At 33.7% G+C, this 21,758-nt stretch overlaps 1 protein-coding gene across 14 annotated transcripts in view; it reads left to right on the forward strand.

Moving 5' to 3' along the window:
- Nucleotides 1-21,758, forward strand: part of LOC145296892 (focal adhesion kinase 1-like) — an 890,147-nt gene that overhangs the window by 676,104 nt on the left and 192,285 nt on the right. For all 14 annotated transcript variants that reach the window (XR_013870066.1, XM_080143040.1, XM_080143043.1 and 11 more), the window contains one exon: nucleotides 10,725-10,812. Coding sequence is in view for 13 of the 14 variants with exons in the window: in XM_080143040.1 (XP_079999166.1) it covers nucleotides 10,725-10,812 (88 nt within the window). In the remaining variant the exon portion in view is untranslated. The remainder of the gene's footprint in view (nucleotides 1-10,724; nucleotides 10,813-21,758) is intronic.

Here is a 21,758-nt window from a genome sequence, read left to right on the forward strand (position 1 = left end):
ATGCAAGTCGATCACCTGAAACATTACCAGTTTTTCTTCTCTCTTATCTGTTTAAAGCTCCAGATATTACGTTCGCTTGTTTGCTCTACTTTGGTATTATCTGGGCAGACATAATTATTATGGGAGAACTTCCCTTTGACCAGATTCAAGTTGTCTCCCCTTAATTATACTAAACGAGAGAATACATTCTCAAGAATGACTTATTCTGTGTACGTGCAAAATTCAGAACATGGCTTTTCTTCATTTCAAGCCACTAGGACATGGTCCGATTGACCCTCCAGATGTCTTCTATGATTGTAGTCATTTCTCTGACCCCTAGATCAGCGCAACCTTTTCTAAATGTCCTTTTTGTCTGGTCGCAGCATCAGGTTCCCAGAATTTCAGTTCATTCATTTTGTATAAATCAGATGATTCTATTGTTGGCATTGGTTTCCTTGATATCGTTCTAGTTAGAATTCTTTTAAAAAAAACTTTTGAATTAAATAAAACCCATGTTTAATTTCAGAAGAGTTTCCGATGGGTAACTAATCTGTATAAGCCCTGGAGATGAAAAAGAGTTCTCGGTGGGTAGCTAATCTGTATAAGTTTTGTTAGTTTGTATCATTAACCACTTAACTAGCGTCACCTGTGGAATCTAGTTAAATGATGCAGATTTAAAGCATGGAAGTATGTGAATAAAAACAAAAATGTTTCCTACAAACCTTCAGCCACTCTCAAGCGATAACTTTTAGTTGAATTATGATAGAAATGAGTATTTGTACTCAATATCTTTTCATAAGTTGTTAATTCAGACCCAGAACCCCGGAATGTAAGTTTATTGAGAGAAAAAAAAATCGTATTGTCAGTAAGAGCATTTGATTTCGCTTCCAAAAAAAAAAAAAAAAAAAAAAAACACCCAACTAACCATAGCTGATAATTTGGGGCTGAGACATGATTTTTTTTTTTTTTTTTTTTTTTTTCCATTTTATTTAGTTATTTTATTTTTTTCCCTTCGAAGAGGAATGGACATTGCAATGTCACGGGAAAAACTCAAACCAGAGTTCAAATGTGATTTTTACGTTATCAAATTATTTTGAAGTATTAATTCATGCGTCACATGGTTTTTATCTTTGCTTTTAATGATGCACATGGTTCAGCTTTGATTTGCCGATAGCCGACTTAGTTGAACCGGGTCATCTACAAAAATAGCTCACACACTCATACACATACATATTTATATCTAAAATGCTTAATGTAATGCAGTTTTAAACTGTGAAGCCAATTCTGGGGTCTCAGAATCGTATTTCCTGGATCTGCGTGAGTTCGTTCTTTTGACGCATGACTTTACGTTCTTAGCTGTCTTTTGAAATCTTAACTGAATCGGGTCATTTACAAAAATAGTTTACACACACACACACACACACACACACACACACACACACACACACACACACACACACGTATTTATATATAAAATTCTTAACGTAATGCAATTTTCTTCTTTCCTGTAGCTTTTTTGTTTGATTGCCTTTTGTCACCTGAGCATGATTCGACAAAGAATCCAAAACATTTGTGATATATATATATATATATATATATATATATATATATATATATATATATATATATATATATAAATTCTTGGAAAAGTTTGTTTTACTTGGAACAATGAAAACTTTTTGATTTCTTTTTTAAGAGTTCATAGTGTGTTGACTCCTTGTTAAGGAGTGAAGTTTTCCTCCCCACATAAAAACAAGAAATAATTAATTCACTGGTTTTTGTTCTTTATCAATAATTTGATAAATAAATGATACAAAATTATATAATCTGTTGTTGCATGATGGCTTTTTCCTTTTTTTTTTTTTTTTTTTTTTTAATTTTCAAATCAAGTTTTGGTGAAGTTTAATTGAACCATAGTATTCTCACTTTTACTTTCTCAACACCTGAAGATGATTTGTGGACGAAAGCGCTCGTGACAGTAGCAATTATGGAACCTTCATTAATATTGTTGATTTTGATATGAAAAAGATTATACAGAAAATCGGGGGGGGGGGGGAATCATAAGTATTTCAGTTGCATTTAATATTGTTTGCTTGAATGAAAAAATGCTGCCTAAATATTTCAATTATATATCTATATATCTATAAAAGTGAACGTGTGTGTGTACATTTCCCTACGCAATAACGGTCTAAAATTGGTTAAAACACCTGTCAACGCCGGGCTGAAATGCTAGTATATCTATAAAAGTGAACGTGTCTGTCTGTGTGTGTGTGTCTGTGTACATTTCCCTACGCAATAACTCTGTCAATTTTAAGTCTACAGACTCGAAATTTGATATACAGGGTACTGAGATTTGGGAAAATCGATGTGATTGGTTTTGGGCCAGAAATTTGGCTTTTAAGGGGTCAAAGTTCAACGATTTGACCTTTGAGAACTCTACCAAACTCCTCCCACAATTTGGGGTCTATACACTTGAAATTTTAGATATAGGTTCCTTGGACATGGATCTAACTTAATAACTTGATTTGAGCCCAAAACAATAAATCTTAAGGGGTCAAAGTTTTAAAAAATTTGACCTCTGCAATCTCTACCTAATTACTCAGACAATTTCTGGTCTAAACATTTGAAATTTTACATAAAGGGTATCCAGAGATAGGGTAAGCTTTTTAATCGGTTTGGGTCGACAATTTTTAGTTACCAATATATAAATGTACGTATGTATGTATGTTTGCATGTCTGCCTAAAACTTTCAACAGAGGCGATGGATTTTACCAAGATAAGTATCGTTATGAAGTTCGACCTTTCATACGACACATATCGAAAAATTGGTTAAAAACATTAACATCTTCACCTTCAACTAGGCACTTTTCTACATGCGGGGGGGGGGTCGCTTTTTTCGCCGATATTTTTTAAAGATATCCTCTCCTTTCGATTTTCTGGCCTTCATGTAAACACAAGTCACTTCAGGTTTGCGGTGGTCGTAACCGCAAAGACGTCAGTTTTTTTCCCACCGTTCTTTTCCTTCTTCGCGGTACGGGTTCGAGCCTGCCTTCCTACTACCACTTTCTTTTTTTTTCTTTTTTTTTTTTTTTTTTTTTGCTCAACATACACATCCAAACACCCGGGTAACGCCGGGCTGAAATGCTAGTATATCTATAAAAGTGAATGTGTCTGTGTATCTGTCTGCCTTTCTGTCTGTGTGTGTACATTTTCATACTCAATAACTCTGTCAATTTTAAGTCTACAGACTCGAAATTTGATATACAGGATACTGAGATTCGGAAAAATCCTTGTGATCGGTTTTCGGCCAGAAATTTGGCGATTAAGGGGTCAAAGTTCAACGATTTGACCTTTGAAAACTCTACCAAACTCCTCCCACAATTTTGGGTCTAAACACTTGAAATTTTAGATATAGGTTCCTTGGACATGGATCTAACTTAATAACTTGATTAGAGCCCTAAACAATAAATGTTAAGGGTTATAATAGGGGTCAAAGTTAAAAAAAAATTCACTTTTTTTTTTTTTTTTTTTTTTTGCTCAGCATACACCTCACACCCGAGCAACGCCGGGCACCCATGCTAGTATATATATATATATATATATCACCATGTAAGTATGGCACCGGCCAAAATAGCATAAAAATTGTCAGTTCCAGAGGAGCCATATTATAGGGTATTCTTTCTGAAGGTGGACTGAAGAAGAGCTAAATTGCTGTGTAATCATCGCGCTAATCAGCTGTGCCGTATAACTCCCATATCAAAGTGTAGTATCTGTTCTTCAGATGCTGCACTTTAATTTCTTGTTCTCTCTCAGTGGAGAAGAAATCCTTCACAACTGAGACAATTTTTAATTTTTGTTCCTTTTCTCCACATTAAAAACCGACCCTGGTGTTTAAATCTGTCCTCGTGTGGAGGCATTATAAATAGGAACTCCCATATTAATCAACTGTGCTATAAATATCAATATGCACGTTTTCTTCATATACAAATAACATTCTTACTATAATTGGTTGTGTTAGAATGTGCATAATTTTTTTTCTACGGGTCTGTTACCTGCAACCAATCTGAGCAGATGTTTTCCAGATATCAGACTGATGCAAATGGGTACAACGCATAAAAATAAACACTAGTTTTGGAAGATGGCGTTTTGCAGTAAACCGTAGCGATATCTTTGCTAAATAAAGATTTTAAACGAAATCACAGTTTTTTTTTTGTTTTGTTTAATCCACAGATGACTGCGTTAGTCTTATTACTTTATCATTTAACGCCTTGTAAATGATATTACGTTTTTTTTTTTTTGTTGTTTCTTGTTGTGAATATGAAATGGAATATTGAGGATATTGCAAGGTTGCTGCAAAGAAGTTGGGCTTGCTCTACTGAGCAAGAAAAGTACTCACACCAGAGAATATCTTACATCTTCACAAAATCACAATTTAGTCATGCATGGAATACTGTTGCCACATCTGGGCTGGGGCATCTGCCACTAACCTTTCACTCTTAGACAGGGTCCAAAAAAGTCTTGAATCTAGTAGGTCCCACGTTATCAGCCAACCTCAAAGATCTGTCTCATCACCGCAATGCCTCATCTGTGTGCCTCTTTTACAAGTACTTTAATCGAATGTGTTTTTATGAACTTGCACCTTGTGCTCCTTCAACATGCACACTTCCAACTAACTCAATAAGCAGCAAAATCCCACCCCTATACTGTTGAGGTCCCTAAATGCTGGAAAGCCTTCTATTCTAATAGCTTCTTTCCTCGGAATGCTGGACTTTTGGAATTCCTTTCCTGCTTCCTAGGCTGTACTAACGTGCAGAAGTTTAAATGTAATGTGAACATTTTGCTGCTGAACTCCACTCAGTCCTCTGCTAGACACGATATCAAATAGTAAGTAGCCTTACGTCCAAGGCCTTTTTTGGAGTGAAAATGAGTTTTTAAAAAAAATTGTAAAAAAAGTAGTATTCACTCTGTTTTTCATTTGCCAGGAAGACTTCAGAGAATGTAACATCTTTTTATTATGTGTTTAGGTAACCGTAACATCTTTTTATTATGTGTTTAGGTAACCGTAACATCTTTTTATTATGTGTTTAGGTAACCGTAACATCTTTTTATTATGTGTTTAGGTAACCGTAACATCTTTTTATTATGTGTTTAGGTAACCGTAACATCTTTTTATTATGTGTTTAGGTAACCGTAACATCTTTTTATTATGTGTTTAGGTAACCGTAACATCTTTTTATTATGTGTTTAGGTAACCGTAACATCTTTTTATTATGTGTTTAGGTAACCGTAACATCTTTTTATTATGTGTTTAGGTAACCGTAACATCTTTTTATTATGTGTTTAGGTAACCGTAACATCTTTTTATTATGTGTTTAGGTAACCGTAACATCTTTTTATTATGTGTTTAGGTAACCGTAACATCTTTTTATTATGTGTTTAGGTAGCCGTAACATCTTTTTATTATGTGTTTAGGTAACCGTAACATCTTTTTATTATGTGTTTAGGTAACCGTAACATGTTTTTGAGGGCTCAAATTTGAACCCTGTATGTATCTCACTTTTCACTTTGTGGTTTCTTTACTTATTCTCAACTGGATTAACTTAGCCGTTTGTTTATTCAAACTGCCTACACAAACACGAACATAAAAACAAAAATATAGTGTACTACATAATATACTGTTGGAAATTAATTTTAATGTTAACTACACAACAAATTTGCAGCTTCTCGAAATTTCAAGACGATCATGGTTGCTGATAAAATCATAAACAGATTTATCGCAGAGCTTGGAAAAAGTTTTTTTTTTGACAAATTTAGCTTTCTCTAAACATGTGGCCTTTAAGTTAAACAGTCAAAGGCAACACCATATTTAGAGGTCCTTCTTTCAGGGGAACAGGTTCAAATCTGGTATGAGTCTCATTTTTAACTTGTGTTTTTTTTTTTTTATTCCTATCTTCACTGCTTATTTGATGCTATTAAAGACAAGTGCCAACAAAATAGTATCAGAATACACATATTGGAATTGTCAATCAAAGATCATTTACCTGTATTTTATTTACTAAAAACCTGTATTTTATTTACTAAAAACCTGTATTTTATTTACTAAGAACCTGTATTTTATTTACTAAGAACCTGTATTTTATTTACTAAAAACCTGTATTTTATTTACTAAGAACCTGTATTTTATTTACTAAGAACCTGTATTTTATTTACTAAGAACCTGTATTTTATTTACTAAGAACCTGTATTTTATTTACTAAAAACCTGTATTTTATTTACTAAAAACCTGTATTTTATTTACTAAAAACTTGTGTTTTATTTACTAAAAACCTGTATTTTATTTACTAAAAACCTGTATTTTATTTACTAAAAATCTGTATTTTATTTACTAAGAACCTGTATTTTATTTACTAAGAACCTGTATTTTATTTACTAAAAACCTGTATTTTATTTACTAAAAACCTGTATTTTATTTACTAAAAACTTGTGTTTTATTTACTAAAAACCTGTATTTTATTTACTAAAAACCTGTATTTTATTTACTAAAAACCTGTATTTTATTTACTAAAAACCTGTATTTTATTTACTAAAAACCTGTATTTTATTTACTAAAAACCTGTATTTTATTTACTAAAAACCTGTATTTTATTTACTAAAAACTTGTGTTTTATTTACTAAAAACCTGTATTTTATTTACTAAAAACCTGTATTTTATTTACTAAAAACCTGTATTTTATTTGCTAAAAACCGCCCTTTTTCTTTCCTCCCTTTTTCTTGCTTTCTTCATCTCATTGAATCCCTATAAACTTTCATTCACTGTTAAATAACTTTTTTTTATGCGAGTAGGATTGATTTCATATTTGTAGTTTCCTTTAATGCATTAACCTGTTAAATTTATTATATATTTTGCAAACCTCTTTATTCTGATGAGAAGAATTGCATTTTTCGAAACTCCGCGGAATAAGGTTTTCTTGTTTATTTGTACTCCTTGTCGGATAATTAAAATTTTGTATACCTTCCTTAAAGGTTTTCAATGTTTTTGTTTTTTGAACATTGGAATAAATTTTCAATAACATGATTTATATATATATATATATATATATATATATATATATATATATATATTTCCTTAAAGCCTTATCGTCTGACCCTCTAAGAGGAAACGTCAGAATGATAAATTAAAAACTAAGAAAACGAATGAGGGAAGAGGGGAATTTTGGTTTCAGTTGGAAGAACAGTGGAAAAAAAAAAAAAAAAAAAAAAAAAAAAAAAAAATTCTCACTGTTCAGGTGGTTTTAAATCAATGAATATCTCCAACTGATGTTTCAGAATCTTTTGTCTACACAGGCTAGGTCGAGAGTTGTTAATAACTAACGCCTCAATGATATTGAGATGATAGTTCGACCTAGCACTGTATAAAACAGAAAACCACCCATCGGAAAATTGATCGGCACACCTATTTATACTCAACAGGTGATTGCCAATGGCGGACTCATGAGCTTGGGAGTGCCCGGATGTTCTCGAAACCTGGTGTAGTCGAATATCCCGAGGGATATGTTGGGATATTCTCATTTCTAATCTTTGGGATGTTTTGCCAACGTAGTCAGCTCCACACTGACAAACGAATTTATAAACAACAGAGTTCTTTTGAATGGTTGGCAAAACATCTTTACGAATGTACGGTTTACCCAAGGTCCATAAACCCAACATTCCTTTGCGACCCATTTTATCTATGCTGGGTTCTGCACAACACGAACTTGGTAAATGGCTGGTTGATCTTCTTAAACCTGTGCTTTCTTTTTATTCGGTCCATTGTATCTCTGATTCTTTTCAATTCGTATCTCAGATACAAAAATTACCTTTATCTAAAAATACCGAGTTCTTGGCTTCCTTTGACATTAATAGTCTTTTTACTAATATACCTTTGGATGAAACCATTGGTATTTGTGCTGACTATCTATACCGTGGCCCCTTAAAATCTCCACAATTTCCTGAACGAATTTTCGTTGAACTGATGGAACTTGCTACTAAATCAGTCTCCTTTAGTTTCAACAACATTATGTACCGTCAAATTGATGGGATATCTATGGGTAGCCCTCTTGGTCCTTCATTAGCCAACATTTTCGTTGGATTTTTGGAAAACGAATTATTTTCCAAAATTACTAAGCCAGCATTCTACACACGCTACGTTGATGATACTTTTGCATGCTTTCCCTCTCGGAGCGAAGCTGAACAGTTTCTTCGTCTTCTTTGCAACCTGCATCCATCTTTACAATTTACTATGGAGGTTGAAGACTGTAGCTCTCTCCCATTCCTCGACGTTCGTGTTTCTAAAGTTGGTACTACGTTTGAGACCTCTGTTTATAGAAAACCTACATTTACAGGGCTCTATCTTAATTGGTTTTCTTTTGCCCCTCAGTCTAGAAAAATAAACCTCATTAGCGCTCTTACGCATCGTGCACTTATGATTTGTTCACCAAACCGTCTTGATACGGAACTTGGGGAAATTACAAATATTTTTCTTAATAATGGATATCCCATTAATTTAATAAAATCTACTATTGAACGTAAAATTACTACATTTAATAGTGGTAAACATATTGGTCCATCACGTTGTCCCATTTATTTAAAATTACCATGGTTGGGTCCTGATGGCCTTCATATTGTTGAAAGGATTTCTTCTGCTACTCAACGTTGTTTTCCAGCTACTATGCTTAGAGTAGTTTACACAACTCGAACCTTTTTCTCTTCTTTTCGTAAAGATGTTTTGCCAACCATTCAAAAGAACTCTGTTGTTTATAAATTCGTTTGTCAGTGTGGAGCTGACTACGTTGGCAAAACATCCCAAAGATTAGAAATGAGAATATCCCAACATATCCCTCGGGATATTCGACTACACCAGGTTTCGAGAACATCCGGGCACTCCCAAGCTCATGAGTCCGCCATTGGCAATCACCTGTTGAGTATAAATAGGTGTGCCGATCAATATTCCGATGGGTGGTTTTCTGTTTTATACAGTGCTAGGTCGAACTATCATCTCAATATCATTGAGGCGTTAGTTATTAACAACTCTCGACCTAGCCTGTGTAGACAAAAGATTCTGAAACATCAGTTGGAGATATTCATTGATTTAAAACCACCTGAACAGTGAGAATTTTTTTTTTTTTTTTTTTTTTTTTTTTTTTTCCACTGTTCTTCCAACTGAAACCAAAATTCCCCTCTTCCCTCATTCGTTTTCTTAGTTTTTAATTTATCATTCTGACGTTTCCTCTTAGAGGGTCAGACGATAAGGCCTTAAGGAAATTTTAATTTCACCTGCCCATTTCTTGTTTTTTGGTATTTAAATTAAATTATGTTTCCTCTGAAATTTCTCCTTCCATTTTGCTGTACCAAAAATTTAATAATAACCAGGCAACACCAGGTGGCCTGCTAGTATATACGGCCTTTCTATGAGACTTACAAGGGAGTCACACCTATCAAGGCCTAAATGCCACTCGAAGCAAAGGGTTAATGAATGTAAGTTGGTAGTTTAGCAATCGTTTTATATATATATATATATATATATACTATTTTTTGTTTACAGAAAGTGTTTAGATGGGACAAGTCATTGGTACCGTCGGTTTCAAACCCGATAATTAGGACCACTTTAGATACCCATATCAAGCTCTTGTCAGCCAATATTCATCTCTTATATATATATATATATATTTTTTTTTTTTTTCATAAGTTTTGGTTTCGGTTTCAATTCAAGCTGATGCACCTAAGTCATATGGACACATTTTTTTGATTTTTGAAATCACAACTTTATGATATATAAAAATTGATAGAAAATTAACTCTATAATAATATATACAAAATCTTCAAGAATTAAAATATCACATTTAAGCGTACTTTATGACCGGGCTATGCCAAGCGTCCCTTGCTAGCTTAGATAAATACTCTGGCAGTTTTAACAAAAGAGCTACAGTAATATCAGAACGTTTCCATTTACACGTAATATCTACAGAATGCCAACATCAATATATTACATATGAATGAGTCCTCTGTGGAATTTCCACAGGTCCTGCTTATTATTATACATTCTTTACCAAACAAGTCGTCTCGTAGATTCTTGCATCTCTTTGTTATTTACTTTACTTTTTCTTCACCCATTCTATTTCTTCATACTTTTTTTTTTCATGCAGAAGAGATGTTGCGAGTTTGTCTCTGATGTATTGTTATTTTCATGGCAAGTGCTCGACTGAGCTCCAATCTAGGGTCCCCCCTCACCAAACTTTCACAAGAAACACCCGTCTAGCAGAAAACACTATCACTAATTTCCCCCACTCTTTATCTGTGCCTAAACCTAAACGTAGATTCCATGAACAAAGCTTCTTTCTTAGAACTGCACGCCTATGGAATTGTCTTCCGTTTTCCTGCTTTCCAGCTGACTACAATATGGTTGTCTTCAAGTCTAACGTAAACAATTTTTTGATGAGCCGTTCCATATAAGTTAACAAATTTACCGAATTTCCATTACTAACGATTACTATATTGTCCAATTGTCTACTGTACACTCTTTAACCCTTATCCTCGAGTGCTCTCTTGGCCTTGATAAGTGGGGATGCCTGTGTAAAAAAAAAAAAATGTGTCTTTGTATTTATCAATCAAATTTCAAAAGACAGAATATCATGAGTTTGATTTGATTCTTGTGTCTTTATTTTCTTCCTATAAATATGTAATTTATGTGTGTGATTCTCTCCTTTCAGGTATGAACTCCGGGTACGCTACATGCCAGATTCTTACACTTCACTCCAATCAAAGGATAAAGTTACATTCTACTACCTCTATGATCAGGTAAGCAATTTTTGATTTTATCCACTATGTAAAGTAAAGTTAGTCTCTTTATTGTTTCTTTGTCATCAATAGCTTTCTTCCTACAAAGTCAATATTTGATTTTTGGTCATCAGTTTTTCTTGTGAATCGTTGCAGCATGTTATTAAGAATAAAATATCTGATTTAATTCCCTCTAGAAAATACTTTATACAGGTTGGAATTATTTTTATAAGATGAGGATAACAGTCCTCAAATAAATAAGTAAATACAGAGTTACTTCCCTTTGATTTCAACAAAAAAATATTTTGCAGAAAATAAAAACAAATAAAAACCAAATAAATAGATTACCAGGAAATGTTGGATAGGGACAAGTCGTCTATTATCTGAATCTGTCTGTTTAAATGTATGTGTGTTTGCATGTCTGCCTAAAACTTTTGACAGAGGCAACAGACTTTCACGAGATCGGTATCGTTTTGGAGCTCGACCCTTCAGACGACAAATATAAAAAAATTGGCTAAAAGCATTAGTTCTTTCATCCTCAACTGGGCACTTTTCTACAAGGAGGAGTCGATTTTTTTCGCTGACATTTTTGCAAGTTATTCAAGCCTTGCATCAGCAACGTCGCATAAAAGACGTTATTTCGACTGCCTGTGACGTCACAATCACAGTGGGTGCATTGATAAAACCATTTTTTTTTTTTTTTTTTACCTCCTTTTCCTCTGGCGCATTACACAGGTTCGAGCTGCTTACTACTCTTAGTTTTTTTGTTTTGTTTTTTTGCACTCACAATTTTTCCTTTTTTATTTTATTTTGGCTCAACCAACACCCTTACACACGCCTCCACTCTCTTTTCTGCCTTCATATCACGGGTTCAAGCCTGCCTGCCTACTACAACTTTTTTTTTTGTTTAACACACACCTACAAACATCTGGCCAATGCTGGGTACCCAGGCTAGTTTGTAAATAATGGGTAAAACAGATATAGCCAAATGAATATTGACACGAGTTATGAAATTGGTAAATCAAGCTCAAATCCAGTTAAATCTTTTATATTTATGCATTAATACTGTTGAGAGATGTATGAACCTTTCATAGATGGAAAACACTTTTTATCCAATGAATTGTTTGTACTAAGAATATAAGAGCTAGTGTAGTTTGTTTAAAGCATTAAAACCTCATGTGATGTATGGTATATGCACTTTTTGCATAGTACACAATCCCAGATCATGTGATGATGATGTGGTCAACCATTGATTAAAAGGCATGGCTCAGTAGCTTACTTCCTTTTTTCCCTTTTTCATTTAATTTCCAAAGCAATGTCATAGTCCACAACTTCTATTTTGCCTATGACTTGTGGTTAGTTATATCGTCACTACCAGATCACTTCTGTTCGAAGTGCTTTTGGGACGACATATGGTCAGTCGTTGCTACATCCATATCAGTTATGTTCGCCATGCCTCTCACATGCATATTCTTATATTTAACATTAAGCACACATTTAATTTATATCGTGACGCTCAAGGGTTGATAATAATTAAAATCACAAAGTAGCATTACGTGCAAATTTATTTTGAACCTTTATAATTCGGGGATGTAATACAGACTAGGGAAGAAGCAGTCTGAACCTGAGCAAGCTGGATCAGGTTTCGCACAGGTTTGAAAAGCCTTAGATTTTGAGCTTTGTCTTGAAAAGGCCTTACTTCTATTATTACCTAAGAAAATATGAAAAATGTCTTGAAAATTGTATTCTTTATATTCAGTAAAAATTTGTTGCAGAATATTTAAAAAAAAAAAAAAAAAAAAAACAATCAAAAATAAATATTAGGTTGGTGCAAAAAAATAATGTCGTTTTTTGACATCAAGTTGAACATCAAAAAACGACATTAAAATATTTTTTTAAAAATAAAATTGAAATAACTACATTCTTCTGAAATTGTATTAGGTTAGTGCAAAAATAATGTCGTTTTTGGCGTCCAACTTCATGTCCCAAAAGGACATTATTTTTGCATCAACTTAATGTCATCATTATTTCCAGTGTTGTTCATACAAGAGTTATGTCCCTTTATCACCAAACTACCTGATGTTACCCATATATTTTACAGATTTAGCTGAACTGAAAATCAAAATAAATACTGTTAAAGTATTTTTTAAATATTAATTAAAATATTAAATTTTTGGTTCATTACGGCAGTTTTTATATATCAAATTTTGTTTTTAAAACTTGAATTTTGTCTAGAGAAAGCTTTGTAAAACTGTTGGAAAGTGCTTCGAAATGGACATTGAAAATTTGTATAAACCCTGATTTACGAGACTCTATTTGCAGAAGTACAGAAATAGTATGTTACAGAAAGTCTGTGTCTAATACTGTGGCGATGACTGCCACAACACTTGGTTATGAATCTATTCATAGTCTCTAGATCGCAAAAGAACTAAAAACTGGCAAGAGAAGAAGAGGTCATTCCCAGGTTCAAATGTTGTATGTAGACCAAATTAATGGTTGTGTAACTGTGTTGTTGTTGTCTAAATCATACTTATATTTTCTTGATTAATTAATGGACCATATAAATATGTATATATGATGTGTTTGTGGTATAATAGACTGTTGTCTTCACTAAATGTCTATCTTAACGCCCATTGACTTGTCTATTATTATAGATGAGTGCCTGCGTGTCCACGCACATACACATATACATATACACATGATGACATACCTGTTCTGCTGCTTGTCCCTTATGGGGGATTCTTCAATCATCTTGGAGAGCCGGACTTTTTTTAAGGAAGACATAGACCAAGACGTTGTAGGCTTTTATATATTTTATTCACTCCCAGGTATTCGTCACAGCAGAAGGGAGTGACCGATGGACTCTTAGCTTGTGGGATATTCTATGTCTCCATTCTGAGGGGAGATCCGTTTAGTCTATCCGTTTTTTTTGGGTTCTTGAACCCGACTCAACACTGTACTTGCGGAAACCGGAACATGCGACACTTGATACACCATGTCCGTCTCCATTCAGATATTTTCCGGTGCAAACTGACCGGTCTCAGAGTTTAACATGTTTGACAACCTGTCAAAACATGACGATTCAAATCTTTGTTGTCAACTCATCGATAGATAGATAACTAATTAATGCTATACAGCTATTATCTAGCACAAAGACTATTGCGAAAGAAACATGAAAGAGGTCAGCATAAACCTTGGAACCTGCAAGATGATCTGTGAAGACAGCAGTTCTCCAGAAAGGCAAGAATAAGCTCTGCCAGTTGTGACAGAAGAAGCGAGCCCAATATAGGGAACGGAACAAAGATCAGACATAACCGATGGTTGCCAATGACGAATACATATAAATGTTGAAAGCAATCGAAACTGATTTTTTGTTTTTAACAACGCAAGCCAATATTTATCGTATGTGACAAATGTTCTAGATTTGATAAAGTATCTTGTAGTAAAAAAAAATAATTCTTGCATTCCAAAATAGTTGTACCAAAACAATTTTCGCGTTGTTCCAAAATAATTGTTCCAGTAGATAAAAAAAATCACCCAAAAGAACAAAAAAATATCATTTATTCCCATACTCAACAGTAAATAAATAAATGAGTTGGAACAAATACATTGAGGGCATTGCCAAGGCTGCTGCGAAGAAGGTGGGCTCTCTCTACCATACTAGAAAGTTACTTACACCTGAAAGTGTCCTGCACTTTTACAAGGCCATTATTCGCCCATGTATGGAGTATTGTTGTCACATTTGGGCTGGTTCATCTGCTACTAGTTTCTCACTCTTAGACAGCGTTCAAAAGAGTCACCAACCTAATAGATCCCACACTGTCAGCTAAGCTTTCAACCTCTGTCCCATTGACAAAATGTTGCATCTGTTTTACAAACATTTTAATGGTATGTGCTCCGATGAATTGCAAGCACTTGTACTCCCTCGACGTAAATACAACAAGCAGCAAAATCCAACCCCTACATAGTAAAGATCCCCAGATGTCAGAAAGCCTTCTACTCTTCTACTCTTTCTTCCCTAGAACTGCTAGATTTTGAGATTCGCTTCCAGGTTCCTGCTTCCCTGACTGAAGACACACGCACACGTAATGACAATTCATAATATATGAAAGGTTAGAAGTCCAAGTTTGATAACAGGAACGAACGGGAACGATACTCATTTCTCCATTTTGAAAGTCGGTCTCTTTTCCCTCCACTCACTACTTCCAGTCTTTGATCTCGTGAGAAATCTGAGAATCTAAAGTCTAAGACTACGGACAAGGGGAGGCAACTTTACCCAAAGATGTAAAGAATTACTCCCCTTGCATTATACTTTTGTATCGTCCTAACAGAAACCAATGCCAACAATAGAATCTTCAAATTCATATGATATGATGACTGATGCTAAAACGGCAAACAATTTGACTGAGAATTAATAGATTCCGTATGGGATTTCTGGCTATGGACAACTATTACTGTACAGAGGAAGTATTACAAAGATCCCATAAAAAAGTAGGGAAATTTTATGTGCAAGAAAGAATTTCTCATTGCTTTTATTTAGCATCAAGATCTGAACAAGGTTTTTGTCTTTCCTGCAACAATAGAAATCTCCAAGTCTTTGTTCTTGTGGCTTTTACTTTTTTTTTTCCATCCAACTATCAGCGAACTTTTCTTCTGCAAAGTGTCAAATCCAATCACTGATCTTATTTTAGAACCAACCAATTACTATTGACGCAATGACTTGTCTGCAGACAAGTGTAATTAGTAGCTTGGAACACAGAACCGCCACCTTCTCTAACTTTAACTTCTCCATAATCTGCAATTGGCTTCTTTTTTTTTTTTTTTATTGAACAATGGACATGAGTGTTTTTCTATGGAGGGGGGGGTATTATTCGGTTTTGGGGTTTATTTTGTATCCAAATTTAAACAAGTTCCACTCCTCGGAAATTGTGTCAAATTCTTAATCATTTCCTCTTTTTTTATTGACTTCAGCAAAAGAACGGTTTTTTCTTTATTCTATTTTTATTTCATTGTTTCAAGTCTGTTTTGCTTTTTAATTCTATTTTGGAAATATTTCACATAGCTTACAAAACTTTAAAATGCTGTATAAAAAATGACTAATTTTTTATATATATATATATATATATATATAGTAAGTTAGGAAAATATATATGGCAATTAAGCTACACAGAATATTCTGCATTTCTTTCTTGTGAGAATTTGTCAGGCTTATGCCTAACACATATGATATATAGATATAATTTATTTCTACATATATATATGTAACGGACGGATATATATATATATATATATACAGGGTGACCCAAAAAAAAACGGGCCCCAACTCTAATTAGGCCCAGTTTCTTAATGTTTTGTCCGAATGAAATGAAACTTTGGTCATAACTATTTTATTATATTCAAAACATCACATCAAAGCACTAGGGTCTTTGGTCTGTTTTTCTCCGTTGACTGTAAAATGCCCAGAAAAACAATTGAATGTCCTCTGTTTTTTTTTGGGGGGGGGGGGGTCACCCTGTATATATATATATATAATTTAATTATTTACATATGCATATATTTCATCATTATGAATTCATCAGTGTAGAGATAACTGTCGCGCAGATCAAAGCCGACAGGACAAGACTCACCTTTAATTCAATTTCAAACGACTTTACTACTGAGGATACCTTCAACAGTTAGAGATAAGTTGAGGAGTCAATCCTATTTGTGTGCTTAACATCCGGAGAAACTGTTTATACTAACTGGGAGACGGGGCAAAGGCGGTCCACTGGCACCTTAAAACCAGTCACTTTATACAGGTAGGGCTCATCAACTTTGGATGGTAGCTCACTTAAGAGAAGGCAACTCTGATTCAAAATTCCTTGCGAGATTACCCCATCAGGGGAAAGGTTAAGGGAGTAAATTCCAATAGAAAATCCGAGAACAGAGTCCCTAAGGCAGCTTGACTTTATATTGTCATCACCGGCAACTCCTGCCGCAAAGTTAGAGCCACACTGTATCGACTCTTTCTTTTTCTTGGATCCCCTGACTTTGTGGAACGGGGGATGCTGCTGCGCACATGACTGTTATTCTTCCATATCATCCTACACGGGCTATGTAGCTCCACTGCTAAACTATCATCTCCCAGAAACGGACGGTTGCCAGTAACAAATATGTAATGTTTCTATCATGTACTGAATAACTAATCACATGATTAGAAAGTTTGAAACACTGATGTAAGGCATAAGAGTGGGTAATGTAGGTTATATTTAGTTTAATTTGGTTTTTATCCACAGGACAGGGGATTCAGATACCTCCGATTTTGATGAAATTTTAATCATAGATATTAGATGTAAATTCATAGATATTAGATGTAAATTCATAGATATTCCCAAAATTTCAGTTTCTTTAAAGGATTGTGAGAGAGCATGATATGATTAGAACCAATCCTTGAAAAATTGAAATATTTACGATTTGTATGGCATTTGATCCATAGACATTAATTAAGCCAGATTCCCTTAATTTCAATCTTTAGATCTTTTCCGCCTAAGAAGAGCTGATAATGCAAATAAAGGGAAAAATGATATGGGGAATATTGAGAGGAATGGAATGATGTAAAAGATGAAGAGATACAGAAAAGTGATTGATTTTATTTTATGACGTCACAAGAGAGTTTTATATTTGGAAATTCTAAAAGTTTTCCATAAATATTTGGAAATTCCAAAGCAAATGGCAAGTCAGAAAACTCTTTCGCCATTGGAATGGATTTGAAAAGAATCCTTCACTCTATTTCCATAATGACTTTTTTTTTTTTTTCTTTTTTAAACTATAAACTTTCCAGTTTGAGACGTTTTCTTTTTAATCTATTTTTAGACTTTTCAATTTGAAACATTTTTTTTTATATATGAATGCAAATATAAGTGTGAACACAAGCAAATTCTTATGTAGACTAGTATTTCATTGTATATTAATTTTTCATTGTATGTTAAATACCGACTCAACGGGTCACCGGAGATCTAATCTATGTAATTATTAGGTTGGTGCAAAAAAAATGTCGGTTTTTGACATTCAACTAGATATATAAAAACGAAATTATTTTTGCACCAATCCAATATAAAACTCTTTTACAAAAGGAATGACAGGTTAATTTAATATATATATATATATATACATACATATATATATATATATATATATATATATATATATATATAAAGTGGTGGACAATTGTTTGTTTAAATAGACATTTGGCGAAATTATGGGCGCCGCTCCCATGGGCCGATCGGTAGAACTGCGATGGTTCTAGGTTCAATCCTCGGCTTGGGAGAGGTGCTAGTCTAGCGGCACTGATGAGTTGTGATACAACGAAACAGGACTGTATGTCGATAACTACAAATATGTGTGTGCATATGGGCGTGGTTAAGAGATGAGGGTGGAGAGTTGTATGTTTTGGTTCTGATTCTTGCTAATGACACCCAAGTCATATATATATATATATATATATATATATATATATATATATATATATATATATACATATAATAGTTTCATATACGGTATAATCGCGTTTACGCACAGGTTCTCGTCAGATCATCGAAGGTAAGCAATGTTAAGCCTGGTTAGTACCAGATGGGTGGCCATTTTGGGAATTCTAGATGCTGTATGTGCTCTCTGCTTATCTTGGAATTTGTTTCCAGTCGTCCTGTACAGGCACTTCACTTGCCACTGGTATTTAACAATGTTGACTCAGGAGAGGTGTGGTTGGAGATTGCGCACCTCCTGCCAAAAGAATTTCACACGCAGGGACCCCTTCGTGGGTATCCATAGTCTGTCAAAGACTGAAGGAGCCTGTTTGTATATTTTAGTTTTGATCTTGCTACTATATGTTAGGTTCAATATAATAATCGATTGAGAATTGTCTTTATAATAATAAATATATAATCTGCATGGATTATAAATATCATATTTAAGCGTATCTTATGATTCGGTAATGCTGGGCAGCCTGGTAATATTATTTTATAAAATTGAGTATCAATTCTTAAAAAAAAAAACAAAAAAAAACAATGGAAAACTCTGCAAATATGTTTTGTTGTTTTATCACGTGTATAAGCATTCGCTTTTGTTTTAGGTGAAGAAAATATTTCACGATGAATAACAAATCACTGCTGGGTTTGAGATAAATATTTCTTTGTTGTATATATATATATAGATGGAAATCCGAGGCCCTTGTGGTACGGATATTTTTAGGGACGGAAACAAAGAAATGAATACAATGTATGCCGATATTTTTTATGACCTTGTTTTCATGACAAACCCAATGATATCGAAAGGATATCATATAAGCAAGATCTTACGCATTTATAGTGTTTCGTCCAAAACACTCAGCATTTTTTATCCTATTTTTTAATACACCCTCCCTCAGTAAAAAAAAAAAAGGTTCTTTGTTATAATAATACAATAGTTGAAAAACAGTTTTCATGAAAAAACTGATGACTATTTTTATGTTCATTTCAACTAAAAGCAATGTTATTGTTGTGTTGTGGCACAATAGTAAAAAGAAGAAAATCAAGTCGAGGTTGGTTTAAGGAACAAGTGTATTTAACATCACACGTACAAAGGTGCGCAAGCCTTTTCTAGTCTCAGACAAAAACACGCTTTCACATCTCAAGCCATATTTCTTGTCATATACATACGCGCACACAAACATATGCGTGCACGTCCACACACATACATATATTCACGTTCGTGCATATACACTCACATTCACGTATACACACACACACGCTAACATACACACATGTATGCACACATGGGCAACGTCACTTCCTCTTTGAAGGAAATCCACACATGCATAAAAGACCACCGGAAACAACTATAAAAGCAAGAGCAATAAGAAGCTTCTTTTTTTTTTTTTTTTTTTTTTTTTTTGGACCAGCTTCCGAGGTCAGTGGTCTACGGACCAGCCACCGCCGTTTCGGCAGGCGCGCCTCATGCCACTTGCTACCATGTGGGGGGGGGGGAAGCTAACAAACAGTACGTACACTTTATATGCTTTCTCTCTCCATGAACTGGATTGACATTCTCACTCTCTCGCTTTCTCTTTCTACACGCCGGACATGAACACGTGTTATACCTAAAACATTCATTCTTCAACAGTAAATAAACGACACGTTTATCTTATCCAGCAATTGAGTTTTTGTTTCCTTCATTCCATTCGTTTCATTATTTTCTTTTGTCATGAGATTAGGATTTATATATTCTAGTCCTCTACAAAGGTAGGGAATAGGTATAACTGGCTTGCACGCAGTGGTAGTACTGTGGCTTCTTCACTCGGTGTAGGTATTACTGGCAATATATATAGTGAGAACCGGTGTAATTTCCCTTGTGTTAGAAAGGCCGGTGTAACAATTATCTATTTAATTGTCATATCAAAATTAGAGAAAATATTCCCGTATCATTGCATAAAATCATGTATTTCCATTATTTTTGAAAAAGGGCATATTGTCTTGGACAGTGAACATAAACACAAGAATTAATTCGAATTACCAAAGTATAATAAAATATTTAAAGGAAAATTTTTGCAGGAAAATATTCTGCATTAATGCTATATTAAAAAAAAAAGATGGACATATTAAAGATTCTACCATTTTCATATTTTTTACTACCCCCCCCCCCCATATAGAATTCTTTTTTTAGGCGATTACCCGTTAGAGAAAAACAAACAATTATTTCAAAATTTAGAGTGGGGCATTAGTTTTATGTATAAAACTAAATTTTTAAAAAGACTAATATGATTCTTCAAGGCTAATCTGCTTCAAAACAAAAAAAGGGAGAATCTGGTAACTGAAGTAACTCATAATTTAGAAATTTATTTTCATTAATAATTAATTTTCTACCTCATCGTTTTTCATAATGTTTGGATATGTTAGGAATTTCGACATGATTAATTAGATACACAATGATTTTAATTGAAATTCAATATTTGGATCTTTGGATTTCAATGTTTTTCAATACAAAATATGCAGAGAGAGAGTATTCAGTAGGCATTTGGAAAGATAACACAATTATGTTTTGCGTCGCAAATGGAGTTTTATATCATAAATAAACATCCTGTTTGGAATGTACTGGATAAACCAAACTTTATTTAGAATAAAATTGACTGCTCATGTTAGAGAGTTGAACAAACAAAGAAATAGTTTATATATATATATATTATTATATATATATATATATAGAGAGAGAGAGAAAGAGACGAGTTTGGGTTAGTTCGAATCTGATGGCTAGAAGAATAGAGTTTAAGTCAAAGAGTTGGACCGTTTTTGAACGCCCGGGTAAGCTATCAGGCAAGGTATAGAGAAATGTAGACCATAATAATTGAAAATAGATCCAAATCGAATACAAGGTTCATATATATATAAAAACTACAATTCGTGTCTGAGTGTTTTCTTTCAGAGAAAAAAATTAATTTGCAACATTCACAGAACCAAAAAAAAAAAAAGGTGGGGGGAGAACAAGGTATGTGTCCATTTTACTGGTGTCTAAACAGACCAGGTATTTCGTCTGTAAAGGTATTAGATGTAAATTAATAAATATTTCTAAAATTTCAGTTTGTTTAGGAGTCATTTTTGAAGGATTGTTGGAATGCATAATATGGACACAATCAATATGTTTTTCTTTATTCATTCCGTTTCTTTGTACTTAAAAATTAGTCGTAATTCGTAATTAACTGAACGAGTCACATGTCTTTCACTAGGTGTGCCAGAAACTTTGTGAAAAATATTGAATAATTCGACCCCCCCCCGTGTTTCCAAGCTTATAACTACTCGAAAAATGTAATTTAAACCCTAATTTTTTTTTTCAAGTAAAGGAGCAAGATTTCATTAAAAAAAAAACAACAAAAAAAAACAATGTGGTTAAAAAAAAAAAAGGTTTTAAACTTCGGACTTTACAGGTAAATTTCTAAAAAAAAAATATTACTCTTTTTTGTT

This window comes from Euprymna scolopes, chromosome 17, assembly GCF_053919585.1.
Source record: "Euprymna scolopes isolate OS-2025 chromosome 17, ASM5391958v1, whole genome shotgun sequence".
Lineage (NCBI taxonomy): Eukaryota > Metazoa > Mollusca > Cephalopoda > Sepiida > Sepiolidae > Euprymna > Euprymna scolopes.